This window comes from Melospiza melodia, chromosome 4 (genome assembly GCF_035770615.1).
Source record: "Melospiza melodia melodia isolate bMelMel2 chromosome 4, bMelMel2.pri, whole genome shotgun sequence".
NCBI lineage: Eukaryota > Metazoa > Chordata > Aves > Passeriformes > Passerellidae > Melospiza > Melospiza melodia.
In genome coordinates, this window is record NC_086197.1 from 60587302 (window position 1) to 60611371 (window position 24070).

Sequence of the window (24070 nt, forward strand, 5' to 3'; positions counted from 1 at the left end):
ACGTCTCACTGCATGCTTTCTTTATCTCCTTTCTCTCTAAAGCAGAACACCTGCTTCTTTAAAAAAACAAACCAAAAAACCTGGGAGATTATCAAGGTTCATTTAGACTCAGTTTACATCAGTCATTAACTTAATTAGCTAAATGCACTCCTGCTGGAGCTTTAGGAATTTCAGGTTGTCCAGTTCTTCTGTTGGTGTCTAAATAGAGATATTTATCATCTATAGAACTCTATGACATAATCATTCATCAAGAAACATTTTCTTAAAATGAGTAATTATATTTCAATTTCAAACTTGGGGAAATCAAGGCAAAGAGAGGACAACAAGCAGTACAGCCAATCTTATATAATTTTTGCTTTTCCCTGTTTTTTCCTTTAAGTTTTTTTTTTCTTCTTTCCAACAGTTCTGATATCTCTGGGATAAAAAATTCTCAGGTTTCAGGGACCATTATAAAAAGTCTTACATTCCTGAAATTTTTCTGTGCTTTAGGAATCCAACTCATCAGAACAACATCAGGAAGATATTAAGGTCTTGTAATGTAAATTCTGCCAGTAATAGTGTTCCTGTACCATGCTGAGCCTAGAAGCAGGCTTTTGAATCAGTGTTATGGTTTGCTAGTCACATGAGGAAGTATCAGCTGTTCTTCATGCTGATTAGTCATCTCGTATTTTTATAATTAGATCAATCTTGCAAAGTACATTCAAAAGCCATCCAAAAGTTAAAAAAATGTAACAACTGCAACCATGTATATCTCTAGACATTATTACCTTTTTGTTACGTTTAATTTTGGTAATTAGTAGGAAATCATCAAATAAAAAGAGGTAGACATCAAGGAGCCTTGTGCTTTCTGAGAAGAAAAACAAAAAATCAGTTTTATGGTGTGATTATTTAAGGAATTGCTACTTCTAAGATGAGGCACATCTATGAATCACTGCACCTTACAGAATGCTTTTAACAAAGAAGCCTTGTCTCCAGTATAGTTCACAACTACTTGTCCTCCAGTGTGCATTCTCAAATGCACTAAATCATACGTCTCAGTCATTTTGGCTACTAAATTTGTACCTTGTAGCGGCTACCTCATTCTGATATAACAATTCCTTGCTTGCCAGGAAAAAGGACAATAAACAATCATACAGACTATCATCCTATTGGCAGCTTGGATGTATCTCAGTTTCTCTCTGATAAACTATGGGGTTGCTTTTACCTTCTTGCACCTGCCCAAATGCTGTTGCAGAGGTTCATTCTAGATCTGCCATAACAATGTATAATTCTGTTAAGCTATCTCTGGACACCAGGAGATCAGGGACTTTACCTGCTAGCATCAGCTTCCCTTCATGAAGGAGAAGTCTGTTCGCTGAAGACAAAATGTTTTCACTGCTGTTTTCTCTTAAGTTTTGCTTCAAACACTTGACCCAAAAAAAGAGAGAAAGAGAATGGGGGAATCATGCATAATGGATGATGAACAGGGAAGCAACCAGCAGCTAAACAAAATGAGCATTTTTGTGTTCTTACCTCAGGCTAAGTACATCACACAGCTGATAACTGAGCATGCCTGTGTTTCTTCAGCAGTGCTATTGCTTAAATGTCTTTATGCTTTTGAAATGTTAAGCTGGGTTTTACTTTTCCAAATTGAGTTTAATGGTGTTTGCAGCCCTGTATGTGAACAGACATAATCCTTGAGGTGGGGCCCACTTGATGATGTTACGATAGTGCTGCTTAAAATCTGTCTGGGTAGGTACGGCAAAAACGTGCACACCCAGGTATGCTGTGTGATTTTTTGCAATGCATTTTAAGTGTAAATGGGAAGTTCTTTGGCTCAGCTTGAGAAGTGAAAGAGGCAAATCATTTCTACTTTATTGAATGCTGGTAATACTTACATCTATCCCATTTCCTTCTGTCCCCTAAAAGCAAATATGGTAGAGTCCCCCTGGACTGTATCATTGCCCTCTCCTGGATGTGGAGAGCAACCCATGCTGCCATCCAAGGCACTGTGTGTGTTCAGCTACAGCACTCAGTGCCCAGGCTGCAGCTGCCCCTGTTAGAGCAGAGCCATCTCCACTAGCTAGAATACAGACAACCAGCCAGCTTTAGACCACACTAGGAAGACAGACAGGAAACTAAACCCTCCTCAAGAAAAAAACCTCTTTTAAAATCTGCTTACCTCTGGAACAAAGAACCTTTTGTCACGATCCCAGACCTGAGGCCAAATTATGACCTCTTGCAGCTGCCTGAACTTCTGAAAGTTATCCAACCACTTGACTTTTCCTTCCAGATCCCCTGAAATGTGTGAAACACCAGTTACTCCCAGGGCTGGCAAAAGCAGTCCTGTTTCTAGAAGATGCTGAATACCAATTTTCTCCTGTGAAAGCTGAAGTACCTCACATGTGAGGCCCCAGGTGAAATCTTGATCTCATTGTAAAAAATGGCTAAACTCTACTTAGATCAGCAAGGACAGAATTTAAATTCATGCATTCAAAGATGCTAAAATTCACTGCTAAATGAAAAAATTGTGTTTACTAATCTGTCTGGGGAACAGGAAATCATATAAAACTCAATTAAACTGTAATCTTAAAAATGTCTACAAAAAAAGTTCTGTCATCCTAAACTGTCTGGTATAGTGAGAGAAAAATATTTTTCATTATATAGAGCCTGATAAAAAGACTGTTGAAATTAATGAGAATTAATTTCAGAGGAAGTGTTGCCAGAAGTGACTGACGTGGGGGTCCCTCAAAATGTGAAAAATGGGGACTGTGTCTTTGCTGATTCAAAGCCATTATGGGCAAAGCTTTAATGGACCTGCAACTGAAATTTCAAGTCTTTGGGTGGAGTGATATTGCAGATAATGGTTTCAGATAATGGTTTTCACATACCTCCCCACCAGAAGGGGAGTGCTTAGACTACAACTGTTTATTATGTTACTGGTTCACTGAACAAAACTTGTCAGGTGTCTGTGAGTAAAGATGGGTCACCCTTCTATCTTTGGTTTCCTTCATCCAGAGGCGTCTAATTTCTGGAAGGACCTCTTCATTCTGCCAGTAATACTCTCCACACATCTCATGGTCTTTTGGGGCCACACCTAAAACTGCTGTCCTTATATATGTTAAATATAGAAATATTATATATTTTTAAAAATTCAGGAAAAAAATTAATATCTGAACCAGCCTCTTGTTTTATGCAATAAATAATAATCTGTAGCTGAGACAACTTTACATAGTCGGACCTGTCAATAGTGAAAGGTCATGGACATAATATTCCCCTTGTGAGAGAAAATTTATCCTATTAAGGATCAGCCCTAAAAAAATCCTCCTTAGACATAAATCCAACTGAAAGACTTCTTTGTTTGGGATCTTTCTTCATATGGTCCAATTTGAGATCTGCTTTTAATTTTTTGCCTGTCACTGCAGATGATTCTAAGAAAATAGAGGTGACTCACTGATTTGGGAGTCCTGTGACATTGCTCAGAGAGGCTTTGACAGCACAAGGTGGCCCAAATCATTCCCTACAGAATGAGGGTCAGGATTGTAGGAAGGTACACACATCCTTGCTGCTTTTCTGCAGAGACACTTTACCAATTCACGCTTCAAAGGACAGGCACAAAAAAGCCATGTAACTTCCTAATTTCTAACTGCATACTTGACTTCTAACCTTTGTTACTTACTTATAGACTTTTCCACCTTCTCTTTAAGTGACTGGATAAAACTTTTCTCTGTTTCATCAGTGGTCCTCTTCCAGATGTTGTTGAGGAGAAGGGGATACCGCGTCAGTCGATGCAGAGGAGCAACCAGCAGCTCTGGCAGATGCAACCTCTTGCACTGTTCATTTTGTTCACACCACTGCTGAAGACAAGGAAAATGTGCCTTAGGCTTCAGCTTCCTTCTGGCTAGGAGGTAGCAAACAGTTTTCTGCAGCATTAGCTGATTGTAACGAGACAGGGACTAATGAAAGATGAGTTTCTCAGTGAGAACAAGGGCACTATGAATTTCTTGTCATAGTTTAACCCAGCAAGTATCTAAACCACACAGCCACTCATTCACTCTTCACTCCTTCCTGTGGGATGGGGAAGAGAAATGGGAAATAAAAAATAAAGTTTTTGTTTGAGATAAAGGCAGTTTAATAGAATGGAAACAGAAGGGGAAAAAAATAACAGAATATACAAATCAGGTGGTGCACAATGCTCACTACCCACTGGTCCATGCCCAGCCAGTCCCAGGGCAGAGGCCCCTCCAGCCAGCTTTCCCTCTAGTTTATGTACTGAGCATGACACCCTATGGCATGGAATACCCCTTGGGTCTCTTGGGGTCACCTGCTGTGGCTGTGTCCCCTCCCAACTTCTTGTGCCCACCAGAGTCCTTGCTGGTGGTGGTGAGAGACAGAAAAGTCCTTGATTTAATGCAAACTGCCTAGCAACAAGTAAACATCAGTGTGTTATCAGGATTACTCTCATCTTAAATGCAAACCACAACATTACACCAGCTACTAGGAACAAAATTAACAGTATCCCAGCCAAGCCAAGGACAGCTCTCCACAGGGGAAGTTGCATTGCCCCTCCAGATTCAGTTTCTGCATTGCTGCTTACCATTCCAGATGCTGTGGCTATGCTGTCATATCCAGTAAGGCTCTTATTTATCTGCTGTTCTAATTTTCTCAGGTCTTCCTGACAAAATTAACCTGAGTTAGGTTTGAAAGCCACCTTATATTTTGGGGTCACTGCTACTTGCCAGTGGGGAACATTTTTCCTGTATGTGAATGTATGCAATGTGAAACCTCAAGGCCCAAGCTGCAGAACTTGCCTGCCATAAAAAGATGTCCTCCCAGTTTTGGGCTGCCTGTGACAAAAGCCCACTACTTGAGGTTTCTCTTTCTAAACCTGTAATATTGAAGATTAATCTTAAGTATTTACAAGACACACTGGTCTGCTAGTGATGCCAGAAAGAGCAGAGCCTGAGATCCCCACCCCTGCACTGCTGGTGTCAGCGAAGACAAAACCTGTTGTAGTGCTGCAACTGATAAAGAGTCCAGTGATTGCTCTTTCCAACCTAAGAGGGAGGTAAATTCTCCCTTACAGATCTTTTGCCAAAGTAAGACATTTGAAATTGATTTTTGTGTTAGTTTTTTTTCTTGTAACCATTTCACTTTGTTAAGGTGGAGGTGATTGAGTCAAGAGATTACGTGCAAAACACATGGAAGAGGCTAGTAGTTTGTATCTTCTGCCTGCAAAAAGGCAGCCCAGCTCTTCCCCCCTTATCTGTTCTAAACTACAGGTAGGGACTTTCACACATGCAGGTGAACATACACTCAGAAGGGTGACTTCCAATCAGTGATAGGCTCTGCAGTTCAAAAAAATCCATGTGAAATGCTGTCTACACAGTTTTGATTCTAATAAACGTTCCTAGTTTGCTGTTAAAATCCTGTCATAAGGTAGGAAGGCTGAAGACAACAACAACACGAACAGCAGTAACAATAAAACCATCACTTTACCTTCAGGTAGATGCCAAAATCTTCTCTCTGTCTCAGCTTTTCCAAGTAGAAGACAGCAGAGGTGTAATTAAGGCAATAAATCTGGTGTGTCTCACAGAGGTCACCCTGAAAAAACTGCAGAAAAGGTTTGGAAATTTATCAAGAAAGAAAATTGACAAAGGGAGAAACAGGAGTTTTGGGGTTGTAATGTGCATTTTATATGAGATTTCCCTGTACCTAGGAAAATGGGAAAAGAGGGAATTAAAAAAGTAAAGGGCAGTTTAAGCAGCAATAAAACTGTAAAGTAGTAAAAATGCCACAACAATGCTTTAGTAATGTATAGGAGTACAGTTTTAACAGATCTACAGAGGTGTGACACAATCTTAGACTTTGTTCTCATTAGAAATAAATGATGTGAAATTCATATGGAAGTTGAAAATGAAACCCATTATTTCTGAAACAGCTTTGATGACTTCATGTAGCATGGCATCATATCTGAGCATGTTATTTCTAAATAACAGGATAGCCTCATTTACATTGGAGATGTTGAATGTTATGCATGATGAAATGCAGCTTTGTCTGGGATTTTGTCTGTCTACACAAACATTATCAATAAGAGCACCTGGAGTAAGAGCTCACAGGGGCAGGAAACCAAGCTCTAGCCTGAATGACTCCATTAAAAATCTTAACACTGAGGCAGGGTCTTCTGGTATTTCCCAGAAGTTTTCTAATGGCCTCTACTGCTAGGGAAGGTTCTGTCAATCGATTGATTTTCCATCTTGACTAATATTTCCAGCTTTACAGGCATTGGGAAGTTGAGCAGGAATTAGAACTCCTGCAGACTGCTGTTCAGACAAATGCCTTGTTTCCCACACAGACTGACCAAGAGGGTTGCAGGGTAGGCAGGGCTTGGCAGTGGCAGGACAGCTGTGGCTGCATCTCTCTCTTGCTTAACAGACACAGGCCAAAGTGTAATTTCAGTGTCAATGAGCTCTTAATTAAGCAATTATGAACACTTGTGGGTCTGGTCAGTGGAGTAAAGGAGGATTGGTGGGAAGGAGTGGAAGGAGGCAGTGATGGGGCTGGGGTCTGGTTTCAGGGAAACATCTTCCACAGGGTGGGAAACTTGCCTCTGACAGTGGAAAAATCTCCTCAGAGTCTGGGCTGCTGTTCTCCAGGAAGGGAAAATCTTTCCACACTTGATTCCACATACAGAGCACCTTTCCATGACTGCTTCAAATATGCCAATGAATAGAAATATAAACATCCTTCTAATAGGAACAACCTGAGGCTGAGACCAAACTGCTGGTGACAGATGGCCTGGGCTGGACAGACCTGATTGCTCTGGAGCTGTGACATGTATGTGACATGTATGCCCTGATAAATGGTCTGTTGCTTGTATTAAAAGCAAGAATACTTCTAATTATGTTACCATTCTGAGTACGGAGCTGAAATCCATAGGAGAGTCTGACTTGCTGATGTGCTTCTTCATAGTTTCAAAAAATGTTTTCAGAAAACTGAGACTTATCTAAGTAAGGGGAAGAAAATAAAGATAAATTAGCATCAGTGATCTGAAGTTAAGATTAAGCAGCTTTCTTTTCCATCCCTGGTCTCTCTAAATGCTCCAAGCCTAATGGGTACCAATACCTATCTCTACCATTGCCAAAATTGTCTTCAGAATTATGCCCAGAATGCTTGAACTAGTCAGAAGCTAAGAAAAATCTATATAAAGACCCACTTATTTTGTGAAAATGCCTGATGACAGAAGCTTTGAAACAATATTAGTCCATTAAATTTGTTTTAGGGTAGCAGCTGTATTTAACATGGATTGACATAAAAATGACAGTGGGTGAATGGCATCTGCTGGAAAACAGTGATGGTGTGTGTGACAGAGCTGTGACAGTTAAGGAAGCCTTCACAGTCCATGAGGAAGACACCATCATGATTTCAAATATGTGAGTTTTTGTAGTATTTTATAGATACTTCCTTCACCTTCAATTGAATGAAATAAACTCATATTCCCCATAAGTTAATTTTACATGTTTATACGGATTTCAAAGTGCCTACCTTATCAGTCAGATGGGGCTGCAAGCCTGCTCCTAAGCCCACACCTTCATCCTGAACACACAAGTTTCACTATTCACACAGTTCTCACACAAATTCATGACTGGGCTAAGCTGTTGGCCAAATGTTGGGCCAGACAGGGACCTCAATCTGCTGGGATACTGCTAAAGACTGTAGCAGCTGCAGACTGCTTTGTTTGGTGATTTATGGGGACAAGGATGCTTATAGGATGATGCTCATTCTTTAATTTTGACCTTTACAATTTTACAGCATGCATTTTTTCATGGATTCAGCCTGCTGTCAAGAGGATATGCATGCTGTAAAAAAAAAAGGCACCAAAGGCATTGAGAGCAGCTTCATTCTCCTATGTTTAATCATTTATTTAAAGTATGCATAACAGATGGTCATTTATTATCCTCATCAATAAGGAAAACAAAATTAGAAATTAAAGCAGGTCATTTCTTTAAGATAATTCTCTCAAGACATGGCCAAGCTCCAGCCAAGCTCAAAGCTAAGTGAAACACAGTGATATATCCCACTCTCTTCCTTGAACAAGAACAAGGCAATCAACAGCCACACATCTGCTGAACTCTAGCAGTTATCTACATGAACAGTCTTAATCACAGTGAGCCAAAGGTGAAACCTGTCAGCTAAAAATCTTTTTCCTTGTATCTCCAAACCTACTGATTGGTCATTCAGCAGCTCACCAGGTGTGAGGTCTGTGACTGAGCAGTACCTTGCTCATGTGTTTGAGTTCTGGCTAATTGTCCCTGCTTTGAAGACCTTTCCCAGTTTTCTTGTTTTGGCTAAAAAGGGAGAGATTCAGTACTAAGGCAAGGGAATTACATTAAGTGAAATAAATGGAACCTAGCAGCTGATTTAGGGCATGTGATTTGATTGTGAGTAGTTTTTCAATTAAGGCAGCGGCAGAGTTCTTTCCAAAGTTCTCTTTCCAGTGAAGGGTGAGGTGTCCTGTAAAAGGGCCCTCAAGCTAAGAAAAATTGTTTTGTTTCCAAAGTAATGTAAAAGCTATGTTTGACTTAGGGGTTCTTAACTTTCAGGAGCTGAAAATGGTCTCCCAGCAACTGGCCAAAAGCAGCAAAGAGCTGGAGCACATCACAGCCAAGCCCTGTGGCCTCCCTCCTCCTGGACAGTGCAGAGTAAGTAGCACATGAACACGGGAGAGATCCTTACACACGTGCCAAGGGAAACCTCAGCTGGAGAGAGGGGATCAGCATTTTAACTTGCTCTTTTGGAGTGGCATAATAGACAGCAAAGTCTTTGTGCCCATCAGCTTGCAAAAGAGGCCTTGTTATGTAGTTATTTTGCCATGCTTTATGTTTTGGTGTAGGGGTTGGGTAGTTTCTCTTCATCTCTTTTAAAAGGTCGCTGCTTATGAGAATTAGTCTCAAACTTGTGTTTGCTTCAGGAACAACTGCCAAATGAGCTCTCCCCCATGTTTAAAATGCCATGTATCTTTGGCTGGAGATACAAGAGGATGATTTGCACTTGTGGTATTTGACTCTCACTGATATACCACATAGAAAAGAGGAAAAGGTGGATTGTTTGAACAAAGTTCCAAATGTGAGCATTGAAACTAAATAGAAGCTTTTGGTTTGTTGTATTCTTTTACTGGGCTGATTTATTTCTGATCTAAGTTTCTACTCACCTTGTTTAACTCCTCTAAGTTTGCAAAAAGTCTCCACAAATCCACATCCAAGAGAAATTCATTACTCTGGAGGTATTTTAGAGTGTTCATAAATATCTTTAAAATCAAAACAAATCCATGTTAATTACTGTTTTTGCCAATTCAATAATTATTTATTCCACTCTGAAAATAATATTTTAACTCAAATTAATGAAAGGATTATTTGATTTAGGGAGGGCAGAAGATGGCATTGTGAGAAAAGTTTCCTGATCTGGCTGAAGGTTAAATATTGGGTTTTGTGCAGAAGAGGGTATGAATGATGTCTCTGGGGTTTCTCTGTGGTTACCATGGAGGCAACTGTGTCCCTGCTGTGCCCTTGGGCAGCAGAGGGGCAAATGAGCCCCCTGCAGATCCCTGTGTGAAGGACTCAGTGACATCAGAGTCACAGTTACAGATTTCTCTGACCTTTCTCAATGCTCTCCTTCCTACCCCATGCAACTGCTGCTATCTAAATTGTTTAGAGTTACTATGAGGAAAAAAGATATTTTTGGATTAAGGTAAGTAGCAGTCCTGTGGAGATTTTTAATCTCTTTGGATTGTTTTATTAGCCTGTATTCAGTGAAAACTGCGTGTATATTTATCGGCTGTTTAAGATTTTACATTTTTTAAGCTGATTGAGCTGTACTGAATCTGACCTAAATCTGAAAAAGTCTTAAAATTTATAGGTTAACGAGTAGATTTTTTTTTGTTTATGTGTATAAAGCCTAATGTGAAAACCTGTCAGCCAGGTGCCAAGACTGAATAACCAGTGAGAGTGTTTGTTTAGCCTTGTGTAATTCTTCAGTTACCATGACCTGGTTGTCCTGAGAGCTTAAAGTGGATTTATGGTGGTCTAAAAGCTCCCTGTGGAGATTCATTAAAATCAAAGGAATATTTCTGTACTTGGGGGTAACCAGGTATCTTTGAAACTGGTTACCCAAATGCAATGGGTTCTTTGTTTAGCAGGAGAGTTTGGGAAGGTGGCATGGACTGAACAGTTCATCATTCATGGGCCATGCAGGGCTGGCTGAGGCTTCTCTGTGGGCCCCTGCATCAGACTCACAAGGAGCCTGCATGCCTGCTGTTACCATCATTCTTCCCAGTATTCACCACATTTTAAACTTTTCAGGTTTCTAAACAAAGTGTATAGAAAGAAGGATGCTCTTCTCCTGCCTTGAACCAACAGCTGGTCCTGCTATCCCGTTTTCTGTCCCTTCCTGTTCTGCCTCACCAAAGAGGAATTCAGCCCACTCCTCTATTTATTTCCTTTACTTTGCAGTAGTTCTTGTACTGTTCAGAATAACTTTCCAGTAACATGGAAAATGTTTTACAAATCTTTTTTCTTCGACTTAATAAGAAATCAGGAATTGTCTGTGCCAAGTGCAAGGAACATTAAAAGAAAATGTTTGTGGAAGCTTCTCTTCTTTTGAATGGATACATTAACTTTTGGTGTGTGATGAATATAAATAGTGCAGCTATTCTTGTAACACTCTGTAATATTGCTGTCCATATTTCAAGCTCTTGAAATTCACTGGATTGGAGGTAATACAGAGTTTTTGGGAGTGGAATTGTTTTCAGTATACTTGTTTTCATGTAATATTAAAAATACAGGTCTGCTGAATTCGGAGGTTTTCATGCTCCAGTCAGGATAATTTAACCCCAGATCTATATGAAGTTAAATGACAAATATAATGTTGCAATAACATTAGCAATAGTATTATTAGCAATAAAAAACATTAGCAATTGGAATGGTCCAGTACAGAAATAAGTGTTTGCAGCATGGCTTCAGTGCAGTGTTTGCTAGAGAATGGAATATCAGTTGAATATCCTGGAAGGCTCTGCAGTCAGATGGTAATTGCAAAGCATTGGATTGCATCACTCAAAAGTCATGTTAAAAGAGATACCATCATAAAGTCAGAAAAGGGAGCTATGGAAACTGGATGAGCAGGCAAGGTGGGAGGAAAAGCAGGTGCTCAAGTCATTCCCCCCCAGACCTCTAATGAGAAGTTTGAGGAGGCTTTGTGCCCATCACAGCAGAACAAATAATGTTTCATTATTTTTGCAAAGTGAAATCTGACATTACCATCTTGAGAACCAGCAAATGATCCAGAAAGTAAGTGCATTCACTTGTGAAAAGTTCCCACACTGCTGCTTCTTTTTTCACTTCTAACTGGCTCTTGACATTTTTCTGCTCAGTCTGTGGCTCATTTAGAAATTCATGCCAAGATTTACTCTATGGATTGAAGAAGAAAGAAAAAATTGTTGCTTCAGGCATTATGAAAGGAACCTATGTCCTATTGACTGTGTAAATTTCATCTACCAGTATTAGCTATTTTTCTTCTGAAGGCATAAAAGTTCCATTAAAATATTTTAAACCCCACCATTCTCCTCTAAAATACTTACAATATAAACTCTGAATTTGAAAGCAACACAATGTGATACTTTATGTTTAGGTATGTTGTATCAATTAGTGGGCAGCTTGCAAATGCTAAGGAATGTGATCTGTTGTGCTGCTCTTGGGTGGATGATATCTTCTTATTTTCTGGATGATAAAATCAAGGTACCAAAAGACTTGGTCTTTCTAGTCACTTGGAAATTGTGGTGGCCATGATCACATTATGGGCCTGCTCCAAAGTCAGATGTCCATATATAAATTAGGCACTGGCAGAAGCACTCAGCAGCTCTGTATGGGGACCTGCAGGGAACAGCCTACTGAGAGAAGCAAAAGGTTTGGTCAGAGAGGGGATGGTGTTATGTGGTTAGGGGCCAGAAGCCTTGTTTGTCTGGCAGACAGGCTTTGGTGCCTTTTCTGGAGCCAAACCTTGGTGTTGGCACTGACCTGCATGTGGCTGCCTCTGAACACAGCAATGGGGTGGCTGTGTCCCATTTGGCATCTCTCTGATGCTGTGGATTCTTTCCTCTGCTTTTCTAGCACCTGTAGGTGCTGCTGAGAGAGTTGCCTTGAGACATTTTTCTGAAGAGGATACCTCCCTGATCTAGGGCAGTCTGGATCCTTGGCAAAATCCAGGTGATTTTGAGGTCCCTTGCTAATCTACACTGACCCTCAGTTTCCCACTTGCCCCTCCATTTGTCATTTTGACAAAAATATACCATATGCTTCTTCATTAATTTGACAGAAAGGTCTCATATCCAGATTAATGAACTGAAAAATGTTAGCTTATAAAGAACACAGAATTGCTCCTTCCATCCTTGAGTATCCTTGATACAGTATACTGAGCATTTTGATACCTTAAAGCAGAAAAACTCATCTGTGCAGCAGTCTGTGATCTTAACAGTAGAAAGACAACTTTCCAGATCAGATGCTTGCTTCTGTTTGTCTTTACCCTGTGGAATGACAAGAAACCTCCTGATTCATACAGTGTTTTAAAGACTGTTAAGAAGTTTACCCCTCTTGCCCTAATCCTTAAGGATTGCCCTTAAATGAGTGATTTCTCTGTATTTCCGGGCTCTTCTACACAGAGACAAGGCAGTGATGGCAGGTTTCTTTGTAGCTGTGGATGGGGTGTGCAAATGCCTCAGGTTTGGATGTGTAAGACATTGGTAACAGGCAAAGGGCTACCCTTGGAAGGTGGAACAAATGAAATGTTTTGCTTCCCTTAGAACTGTCAGAGATAGGGGACAACAGATTCATAGTTGCAATCCTGTCATAGGTATACAAATACATGTTTATATTTATTTTTAATTTTTTGAGCTATATATGGAAAAAGGTCCCTTGGTCACCTTCAGAGTAGTGTCTGTAAAATGAGATTTCAGAAAGTTAAAAGAACAGCAGGAGTTAGTGTGAAGGACCATGATATATATAAAAAAAAAGCTTTTGTTTATGCTTTGTTTATTCAGGCCTTGTAAAAAATTTAAGCATTCTTTATCAACTCTAATTTAGTGCTGTGCCAGAGACTTATAAGGTGTTTGCTTAAGTTTTATGTGTTCTCTGGAAGTATATTCCCACTTCATGGATTTCCATTGTCTGAACTTTAGGCACTGAACTCAGGCCAATTTTGAAATATGAGTTTGATTATAATATTTGAAACTTAGAGTTTAAGTTCAGCTCCTAATTTTGAAAGATAGATTGAAATGAGGCAGAAAAAATAATGCAGTTAACATATATGCACACTGAACCCAGTGTAACAGCAAATGAATTTTCATGAATTAAATTTTATGGCATTTAATAGTCTTAGAAATCACTTTTGTCTAAATATCAGATGTTTTTTATTGCAGATTTAAAATATTTTGTGGAATTTAAGAATGCTCGGGTTTAGGTCATGCTCCTTCAAATGCTATGAAACTACTCTCCAATGAGAGGGAGTTCTTGTACATATAAACCTGAGTACTTGCATTGGTTCTGTATGCACAAACTATGCTTTGATAAAATTCAAAAAGTACTGAGAAGGGGCTGTTCTTAATTACATGGTTAGGGAGAAAAAGTTGTCAAGACACTTGTATATAATTTTTTGAATGCTGAACAGTACACAGAAAGGAAATTCAGATATATCAGTAAGTAAAAGTTTTCATAAATGGAAAAGACAAGGAATTGTGTTAGACAAGGAAAAATTCACTGAGTTGTGCTTGTGCCAAGGACACCTCTCCTGCCACCACCCACTGGGAAGGGAAGCAGTGGCTCTGACTGTGTTTTCATGTGCATCACATGCAATGGCTGCACTGGAGCCACCCAGTCTTCATTGCAGGTTAATGTGCAGGCAGTCCCAGGGAGGGCTGAGACACCTCTGAGCTCAGCTCACCTGCTGGCTGCCTTTCTCCAAGGGCAAGAAAGTAAAGAAGCTACTTGTACCCAGGTTAGTTGTGGGAAAAGGCAAGTCAGAGCAAGGAAAAACAAAATGGTAAAAAATACTCACGACTCCTCTTTTGGCAAATGGCCACCTTGATTTTTTGGACTCTGATGGGCAAAACAAGTGTTATCAGTAAGGAAACAAGTAGATAAAAAAAACCCCTATTTTTATATATGCAGCTTGATAGACTATACTCTACTTGGCTCGTATTTAATACTTGAGTTTAGGCAGTTTGTGCACCAGACTTAAAACCCAATAAGCTTGTTGGGTTCCTCCCAGCAAGAACTATGACTGACTGTGGTGGGATCCTGGATGGTGCTGAATGCTCCTACTTGTTGCAGGTGATCACTGTGATCACTATGTGATTCTTTACCTGGGAAAACCATCATAACTCAAGGCAAATTTGAAGATGTTTAAAGCAAGAATTAGTCTATGCCTTCTCATCATGATAAGTTGGAGTTATGCAGGTATTTAAATCTCCAGTAAACAAACCATCCTATGAGCCCTAATTCTCAGATCTGTCATGGGGCTGGCACAGGGAGGCAAAGTGTAATTTGTGGTCCTTGGTGAGGCACAGGGAAAGCTGGGGATCTAGATTTAGGAGCGCACTGGTGACTTGTGAGGACCTACTGTGTCCAGCTAGAAATCTGCAAAGGTTTTCTTTATGTGGCACCCATCTTCAGGTGTGTCAGCGAATCACAGTCCAAACTTTGTGTTTCTGTATTTTGAAGGTTTAAGAATGGCTGGCTTTGCCGTCATGGAAATGCTGGTTGTGACCTTGGCTGACTTGCTTGTTGAGAAACTTTTGATCTCTGGCCACCAGGATCTCTGTCAATCACACCATACTATATTCTGCAATAGCTATTTGTGGAAATTGCTAGCAGGTCTGCATTTCAGTTTTGGAATGTCTTGTGAGCAACCTCTGGCCATGAATTGGATTTGCTGCCCTTGTGATCAGAACAACACTGCAAAGGGCAGCATGGGCTGCTCTTCTCTCTGCTTGAAGCTGTGGAGGTAGGAAATCGTACCTCAGCTGCTTCCAGATGGAGATCCTGGCCTGAGCTCTGGTAGCTTCTAGCCTTGGAGGAGCAATGTGATCTGTGTCCTACCTTCTCATCTACTTGATTTTTGCATTCAACAGTAAAATGCAGGGAAAAAAAAAGAAAAGAGGAATTTTAAAACTGGCAATGAAGTCAGTTTGGTGTGGGGTAACACGATCCCCCACAGGGGCTGCACCACCTCATGTTCTCATTGCATATTGCATACATCATCCTCCCTCCCACGCCACATGCACACATGTTCCAGTCCCGCTTTGCTGGGCTCAGAGGAGCAATCCCCGCTGTGTCTGACCTGCAGTGAGCAGGAGGGATGAGCAGGGCAGGTAGTCCATGGCACTGTCTGACACCAGCAGGTCTCCAGGGAACACCTCAAGGCCCGGCAGGCTCACCACCAGGGAGCTGCGCCTGCGCTCGGCTGGTCTGTGGGACACAACAACAACAGCAAATGTCATCTCTGTCCATGGAGGCTGCAGGGAACTCCTGCTGAGCCGGGGGGAATCAGCTAAAAAACCAAAGCACAGCAGCTATGACATCATGTGCTGAAAGAACAATGAGCAGAGAATTTCAGTGACAGCAAATACCTACTTGAGTTTCAAACTCCACATTGTTGCTGAGATCAAAGTTCTTATGGTCATGGCTTGCCTCAGATAATAAGCAGTTAGAGCATTTAAATATTGAAAATTCCTGGTTTCTCCTGAGGTTAGACAAAAAGTGAGTGAGGATTTTAAAATCTATGTTTTGGCAGTGGAATTTAATGGAGCAATTAAATACTGTTTTTAGCTGACATGTGTCTTGTTATTTTTAACCTTCCTGTAGCTCAGGTGATTTCAAGAAAAGACAGCACACTAGTGAAACAGTTAAAATGTTGGGTTTTAAAAAATTATTTAACCTTTTGGCTAGTTTGTACTATTTTCTTTCTGAGTATTTCTGGCATTTTTTTCTTGCTATTTAAAATATTTTGAATGTAACATGACTCAGTGGTCCTACTGATCGAAAAATGTATCTTTCCAACTATTGTTGTTCCTAATGGAGAGCATTGTCCAGAATCCAGATCCATGAAGAAAAGTGGCACAGGCATTCTGTATCCAGCAGCATGTTTGTGCCACAGGCTGTTTGCATTCACATACAGAAACTGGTTGGTGCATGTTAAAAACCTTTTCTATTTTGCTAATATCACACTGATATCTAATGAATTGTGTTAGCATGTGCTGCAGAGGGACTGCTGTCTGCAGCTGCTGCTGTGCTGCCTCCAGTACATGAATGCTGCATTAGGGCTCAAAGGGTCAGTAATTCAGTAGCTGAGGGAGGAGGCACAAAGTACATGCACATTTATAAAGATTCTGTTTTTCAGTCACCACTTATTGTGAATGTTATTTTTGGTCAGTTAAGCATGATTCTTACTGAGATCTTTTTTTGTCTAGGCAGTTATCTTACTGTGAATTTCTAGCCACTTGCCACACTTGGTGTGAAACCTGGCAGGTATATTTTTTCCTTGAAGTCCATGAATAGTTACTTGACAGCTTATCAGCTGACAGATGAGCTCTGAGGTGGAGCACTGGGATTTGATATGTATGGTAAGACAAGGAGACTGTGCCTTTTTTATGACCTGACAGTGACACTGCTTGCAATTGCCTTAACTAAGCAATTGAGTGGTCAAGATGAGAGCTGCTCCTAGCGAGAGAGGTCTGCAGTCTATCAGATGGGCCAGGCATAGGACTTTAACACTTGAGCCATGGACATATAAGGGCTTAAAAAGTACATCTTGAGGAGGTTACAGTGTGAAATGCAGGAGTTCTTTGGAAGTTTCTCTGCTAGTCCTACTGAATGGAGAACATGGAATTTATTTATTTGGCTTTACAGTTTACAATGAAACTCTGTGGTTTCTCATGAAATTGGACCCTCAGTATGTGGTTGAGAGCTTTAATGGGTGGGGGGTCTGTTCCCTGGCTGTCTGCAAGCCCATGCCACTGCAAGGGAGAGAGAGGAGTGCTCCTCTCAGGAGTGCCTTCCTGAGACGTGCACTGAGTGCTACCCAGTGCAACTTTTCAGTGTTGCTAATGATTGTATTAAGATGCCACTGAACCCTCTAGTGATTCCATGGTGCAATCTTTTGGGCAGGTAGCTATTATACAAGTCAGGTGCTGCAACATAGTACAAGGATAATCCTCAAAGGTGTACCAGGAAATTCAGGAGGTTTACTTCAGGTTGGCTTCACAGTAAAATTTTGCCAGTGTATTATTGATTTTTAAAGCATCTAGCCTACTTCTATTTTCACAATGTATTTGAAGCTGCAGGCTAGTGGCTTATGAAGACTAATAATGGAAGCACAGAGTCACTATAACTGAATTAAATGACAGTATTTATCCAGATCAAAAAGGCCTTGAACTTCAGGCACACACATGGCTAAACAAGCTCTTTGCACAGGTGCATGAGCCTGTGAAATGTGGGGGCATGGCAGGACCACTCAGGTGTCTGTCTAAAATTTTCCTTTGCAATCCCATGAGCCTGGGCTGCTTAATGGCTTACAAGTCTAAACTACATAGTCATGCTTCAGCATGCTTCAGAGATGGAAGGACAGGTATCTGTGGTTTCCTGGTCTATGCTTCTGCTGGTTTTCCTTTTTTTTTTTTTTTTTTTTTTTTTTTTTGTTTTGTTTTGTTTTGTTTTGGATTTTTTTTGTTTGTTTGTTTGTTTTTTTTCCTGGAGAAATTAAATTACTGCATAGTTAAATGTACTAGGTTTTAAGTCTGAAATATCTTAGCACCTTCTCATGCATTCAGACTCTGTGGCTTTGCCTTTTTCTTTATTTTTTGTTTGTTTCACTTATTGGAGACGGAGGACTGCAGTCATGGAACGAAAGAAATGCTGGTGCTTTAGGGACAAACTCAGGCATTTGAATTATTACAGATGATATCTCCCCATTCTTAAAATCCACTTTTTTTTTAAAAACATGATTATGTCATAGATTTAGATGGGAAAGTTATAGAAAATTATTAAAGACATTGAAGCAGATCATGGTCTGGCAAAATAAATATCCTGAGTATGTATTTATTTCTAAGGCACAGGAAGTGTGTTTATATGTCCCTAATCTTAGCCTGACTAGCCATCCCAGGGAACAGACATCTATACAGATCACCTCACTTAAACAGCAGATATATTACTTAAAGGACTATCCACTAGATGTGAATAAAAGCAACAGAGGATATATTTTATAATATAATTTATAATTTACAATTTTATAATATAATTTATAGATAATATTTACTGAGGTAAATATTGTAGGGTGCTCACAGTACTGAGAAAATTGCCAGGCAGTGACACTCTTTCCCAAGCTGCTCAGGGAGGGTGTTTGGACTCCCTGATTCAAAAAGTTAGCATGGAACATGACCTATTGCCAAAAGTAAACTATTTCTGTGATTGCATGAGAAGTTAGGTTTAGTGTAATTGATGCCATCCTGGGCAATGTGCTCCAGGACGACCCTGCTTGAGCAGAGAGGCTGTAACAGAGAAGCCACTGTGGTCCTTCCCAACCTTACCCACTCTGTGATTCTGTGATGCTGTGACACACTACAGCTGTGTGAGCCATTAAAAGAGGAATGGGAGTATTTCAAGATAGATGAGCCCAGCTCCTTCAAGGCATTGAATATGAGCTGTCTTGGCAGTTAGTGTGAAGGCTCTTCATTAGCTGATTTGCTGTAGGAAATAGTGCAGCGCAGTTTTCCACCCAGCCTCTGATAATGCTGAATAGTGCAAGGAGAAAAGGAGATCAGAGTAAACTTGAGGTTTTGTTTTATCAATGTTTTCTTTCATGGCAGTGTTGGTTTGGCATCTCACCTTCTCTCCACCACATGTATCTCTATCTGTGCTGCCTCTCTTGCCCCTTCTGTTTATTTATTTTGGATGATTCTTTATAAACAGCATCAGCTCAGCAAGTTGCCATGCTGACAGGGATGTGCTGGCATTCTTGACTGAGGACTGTGTGGGAGAAGTCTGTTCAAAATGAGTGCATTAAAGATGTTTTTTGAGAGTACAGCTTGGCAGTGTGGAGAAGAGATGTTCATTAAACTGAAAGACAAAGGCATGATTTTACCCAGGACAATATGCAAGTCAGTCTTGGAGAAGAGGTGCCAACTGCCCTAATGTGCTTCTAGATGGAGAAAATAATCTGACATGTGAACAGTTTTTGCTGACTGTGATAAGAAGGGATTAGCTGTTAAGAAGTTAGACTAATGATCTTAATGAAGGAGGAGCTGAGCACAGGCTTAACTCAGACCTTGGACCAAATTAGATTTGACAAAAAATGCTTAAAGCAGAAACTGGTGAATTTTAAAATACATTTTTGCACATTCTAATATTTATCCAGATCGAATTCATAATACATTATCCCAACCACCTTTTGACAGTTTTTCCAGCTGGTTCCTATGGAAAAATCTTGGTTTGTTTCCTTGGGTTGTGGTTTCTTGATTTTAAAAGGTGTCTGGATAAAAGTCCAAAGCCAATACCCTAGCTGGCATATATTTACTTCCTTCCTGAAACCACTGTAGGCAAACAACACTAAGAGAAGGTGTGTACACTAAATGTTCAGTGTTCTCCTATTAAACCATTGGTAGATGGTTTCAGTATCTTCAATTTCCCCCCTGAAGTTGGTTACATATCACAAAAATCTTCATGCTGACAGTGAGATATGTTTATGTATTCCTTCTTTGAGTTGGATCAGACCAGACTTTTCCCACAAAAAGTGTAGATTAACTTGTTTTCACATCCAGATAAAAAAGGTGTTTCCCTCCCCTTCTCTCTCCATCTCCATTGTAAATTCAAAATGCTAAAGGGTGGGTTGGAAATTGCACCAGTTCACAATATCCAGGTGGTCTCTTCTTCAGTGAACATGTAATTTCAAAGGCATGCACACATCTCTTGAATCTCCTCTAGTGAGCTGCACTGTGTAAGGACTCCTAGACTTTATCAGTCTGCTCCAAACTGCCCAGTCTCAAACATCCTTGAGGGGACCATGCAGTAAAGAGAGCACTACTCCATTAATGAGAGAGGGGTCAGTATTAATAGAGGAACTATCTACTGCTTCCTTGTTGTGTGGGGAGAAAATAAAACTTTCCTACCCTTCTGTAAACATTTGAACATCTTAAGGAAACATATCTTAATAAAAATAATTTCTAATAGCACTTTTACTTTATGATAATTGTTTAGAAGACCTTGACACAATGCACTGCACAGGTATATGGTATACAATGCCCTAACTTGTAAAATCCACGTATTCTATGTACTCTTCTTAGTTTGTAGGATTAATAATCCCCCTCTCCAGTAGCAGTCCTAGATCTTCTTTGCTTATGTATAAGAACAATATTGAGCTGTTCTCCTACCTCCTTTGCTCCCTTTTCCCTTCTACAAACTTTTGAAGAATGTCACTCAAGATTATGAGATATTTCACATTCCTCAAGCTGAAGTTTGACCCTGCTAAGCCAAGCGACCAGACCTTTTGGCAGTTGGTTCCAGGTGCAAAGCTCCCCGATGATCCGGATGAAATATTGTGTGAAATGTAGCTAAACATGCTAGGGAGAGAGCCACCTTTGAAAGAAAATCTCATTAGAAAGTTTAGTGAGCTGGTGACAAGCATTTCACATAGCAAATCTACAAATTAAGGTTGAGGTATGTATACATGACTCAATGTTCAGTTTTGTCCTAGAGTGAAGCAAATTCATTAAAAATGTAGGAGAGTCAAGCTTAGAATCAGATAAAATAAATATGTGCATACCTTTGCATGGGCAGTCCACTCTCCTGAAAGAAAGTGAATATTCTTAGTTAGTTGGTGAGAAAGCAAGCAAACAACCTGACTTTTTGTGAAAAAGGAGCTCATTTGTAAAGGGAAATGTACTAATAATAGTGTAATAGGCTTGGGCGTAGGCTAATTAATTTCACTGTTGTGGAGCAAGGAGAACTGATTTGATATCCAGAATGTTTTCTATATTTGAAGGGGGTGGGGGGAGGAGGAAAATAGCTTTTGGTTTATAGTGCAAAGCTAATGGCTAGTGAAGAACTCTACACCTATTTGACACCATCCACCCTCAGGAAAATGTGTGTGTAGGTGCTTTGCATAAGGACAGAGCTGAGCATGTGTGCCTCTGCACACAGGGGAAGGTCTTTGAGAGCAGATCCATAGTACACCTAGCTTGTACAGAAAGCCTCTCCTTTTGTCCTTGTGGAGAATTGAATTGTAGTTTCCTGCCCTTGAAAGACGCAGAGCTGGCTCCTCCCTTGCTTATTTCTCTTTACTGATTCTGACACTCACTGGGCCAGGGTTTCTTTTTTTTCAGAGGACATTGCACAATTGCTTCTTTGTTTATGGAGCTGGACATAAAAAGGGAGGGGGTCCACTGAGTGGCAGAGCTAGGTAAGCTGAAATAAATAAAGGGAATTGTGCCTCTTCCTTTGGTAGCAGCAGGCCTTAAATTTGACTCAACCAACTTAATTCTTGGTTTTATTAGGGTTAGTAATGCTATTCAGTAAAACAGACAGGAAATTTCCCTGTCTTAGGAATAATCCTGCTGAAGGGTTAAAGAGATAAAGTAAAGGGCTGAAAGAAAATAGCCTTCTAAAAACCAATCCTAAACAGGATCAATTACTTAGTCTTATTCTTCCATATCCACCACCCTGGCCCACCAGAGTGAATGGGCAGAGATGGGAAAGAGTGGCCCTGTACAGGAGTGGACTAAGCTAGCCTGGTCACCATGAGGAAAGGCTGGAGCTGCTGTCTCTTACTGATCTGGAAAGAAAAATCTCCCTTCCTGTCAAGGGTAGAAGCTGGACTGCTGTATTAGAGGATCACGACCCAACGTGCAGTCCAGGTTAAGAACTGGGGTTTTGTTTGTGCATTGGTTCATGATGGACTGACAGTGAATATGAAAGACTAAAAAAGAGGTTGCATCCTCCTGTTCCTCTTACCTGGGTGCCTGCCCAAAGGGTAGGGCTCGAGCGGGGGAGTCTCGTAGGAAGCGTAGCAGAGTTGGCTCTCCAAGAGTTTCTGGGTGGCTCATTGGGACTGTCATTGCTGAGAGGATTCTCTTTGCTGGGAAGCTTTGATCTGAGTAGGTCAGACTCTGGAACTGCTGTAGTTCTCTCAGACTTGGCTTTGGATGACAATAATTTTGCATGGACACAAGAAGGCAGCGATAATGAAGAAATTGTAACGCACCGAGGCGGACTCTTACAAATGTGGTGGAGAGAGCCAGTGTATTCCTTTTGATTTCCCAGCTGAGCTGTGTAAGAACAGTCCTGAAATGACAGTGCTTGTGAGGCAGAGGCCATCCTGAGGCGCCTTAAAGTTGGAGAAGTGGAAATTCTGGCCCGAGCGTGGCGGTCGAACTGGAAAGGTGCATGGTGGATCCCATTGCGCTCCTCTGCAGGAAGCCTCAGAAGTGAAGACTCTGTGTAACCTTGTTGGAGAATGTAGTCCCCAGGAGGCGAGGTGGTGTCCATAAAAACTGGTACTGTCTGCACCTCAGAGGAGCTGAAGACATCTTCAGGGCTGCTGCTTTCAGACCAAGCAGCATTTTCCTTATGGAGATCAGCTTCCCTGTCTAGAGGTTCCACGCTGGTGCAGGTTTCTTTGACCAGGTCTGGGGAATAATCAGAGCTTGGTTGTTGCATTCTTAATTTGCAGCATGAAGATTTATACCTATGTGTACCTAGGAAACATGATCAGAAACAGTCCTTACAAACTTTCTATATGAATTTTTAAATGGGAAAATATGCAAATGGAAAAAATATCCAAACAAAACAAGGCAGATATGTGCGCTAGCACAGAAATGATTACCTTTGCATTGTATCCTGCTCAAATGCAGGTTTTGAGAGGTTCAGGACCCAATTTTGGCAAGCTGATTAAACAGCTGCTAACTTGGAGCGTGCCAGCAGAGTGAGCACCAGTCAGTAGAACTAACTAGATGGTGAAGAGTAACTGAGTTCAGCAGCTCTGCTCCTCTGGCACTGCCGCCGCCTGATTTCCGGCTGCCACTCCCCCATCGATAAATGGAATTGTAGCGCTGCTGTAGGTGGGATAAGAATGAAGTGACTTGCTCTCACACTTGCTGCAAAATTCTTTGTGTATAAGTACTAATTTCTTGATGAATTCTTAAGCAAATACAAATTTAATACTTAAGTAAGGTATGTCTCATCACTCTTGCTTTCTTTTCAGCCTAAAAGGACTTTGTAGTACACATGATGTATATGTTGTAATCAAATAATGAAAAAAATTATTTATCTTAGTAACTTATCTGTTGATTCATCAGTAAAAAGTCTTATGTTCTTTGATTTATGAAGCTTTAACATATTTTCATGTTTAGTCTTACTAAAACTGGACTGACATTTCAAGTAATAAGATTATGAATTCAACCTCTTTAACTTCTTTGCTAAGTGGAATCTTAAATATGTTCATGATTGCTAGCTTATTTTGGGAACTGTCATTTATTAGAATTAGTTTATTCAAACCTATGTTGAATTTCTTGAATTATTGAATATCACACATTGAATATCCTTTTTAAAATCTAATTATATCGTTCCATCAGATTGATTTACAAAGTGATTAGAAAAAGTTAATTTATCAAGTCTGCCAAAGTATTGCTTTTCCCAAACCTTCAGAAGATGATCATTCAGATTCTAACAGAGAGAAAAGCATATCTACATGATAGAAATGGCTTCTTTCACAACTCTAGAGAACAGCCACAAATATATTCGCATCTATTAATTTCTCTCTAGTGGATAAGAACTAATTAACACATATGCTTATTAAAAATCTCTTTTAATATGCTGCAGAATGATAAAGAAAAACTGTTACTATTTTCCTCTTTTAAAAGAAGATATTGCATACCATTGCTCTGAGATTTGCTGTTATTGCTTTTTAATATTTCAAGACATTTATTTTGTGATGTGTAATCACGTCTCACTGATTGTTGTTTGGCAATCATTCTCACTGTTTTTTAAAAATTTTTTTT

General features: G+C 40.2%; 2 protein-coding genes across 2 annotated transcripts in view; one reads left to right on the forward strand and one right to left on the reverse strand.

Annotated features, from left to right (window-relative positions):
* Nucleotides 1-22730, reverse strand: part of PLEKHG7 (pleckstrin homology and RhoGEF domain containing G7) — a 28998-nt gene extending 6268 nt beyond the window's left edge. The window contains exons 1-12 of the mRNA XM_063155868.1: nt 22276-22730; nt 15364-15491; nt 14080-14120; nt 12458-12553; nt 11292-11441; nt 9191-9286; nt 6890-6985; nt 5479-5592; nt 3659-3833; nt 2162-2277; nt 1313-1406; nt 768-847 (exon numbers count right to left, since the gene is read on the reverse strand). Of these exons, the coding sequence (XP_063011938.1) occupies nt 768-847; nt 1313-1406; nt 2162-2277; nt 3659-3833; nt 5479-5592; nt 6890-6985; nt 9191-9286; nt 11292-11441; nt 12458-12553; nt 14080-14120; nt 15364-15491; nt 22276-22730 (1641 nt within the window). The remainder of the gene's footprint in view (nt 1-767; nt 848-1312; nt 1407-2161; nt 2278-3658; nt 3834-5478; nt 5593-6889; nt 6986-9190; nt 9287-11291; nt 11442-12457; nt 12554-14079; nt 14121-15363; nt 15492-22275) is intronic.
* EEA1 (early endosome antigen 1) overlaps nt 1-24070 on the forward strand; it is a 195867-nt gene that overhangs the window by 76056 nt on the left and 95741 nt on the right. Inside the window, exon 31 of the transcript XR_010027587.1 lies at nt 8583-8681. The gene's annotated coding sequence lies outside the window, so the exon portion shown is untranslated. The remainder of the gene's footprint in view (nt 1-8582; nt 8682-24070) is intronic.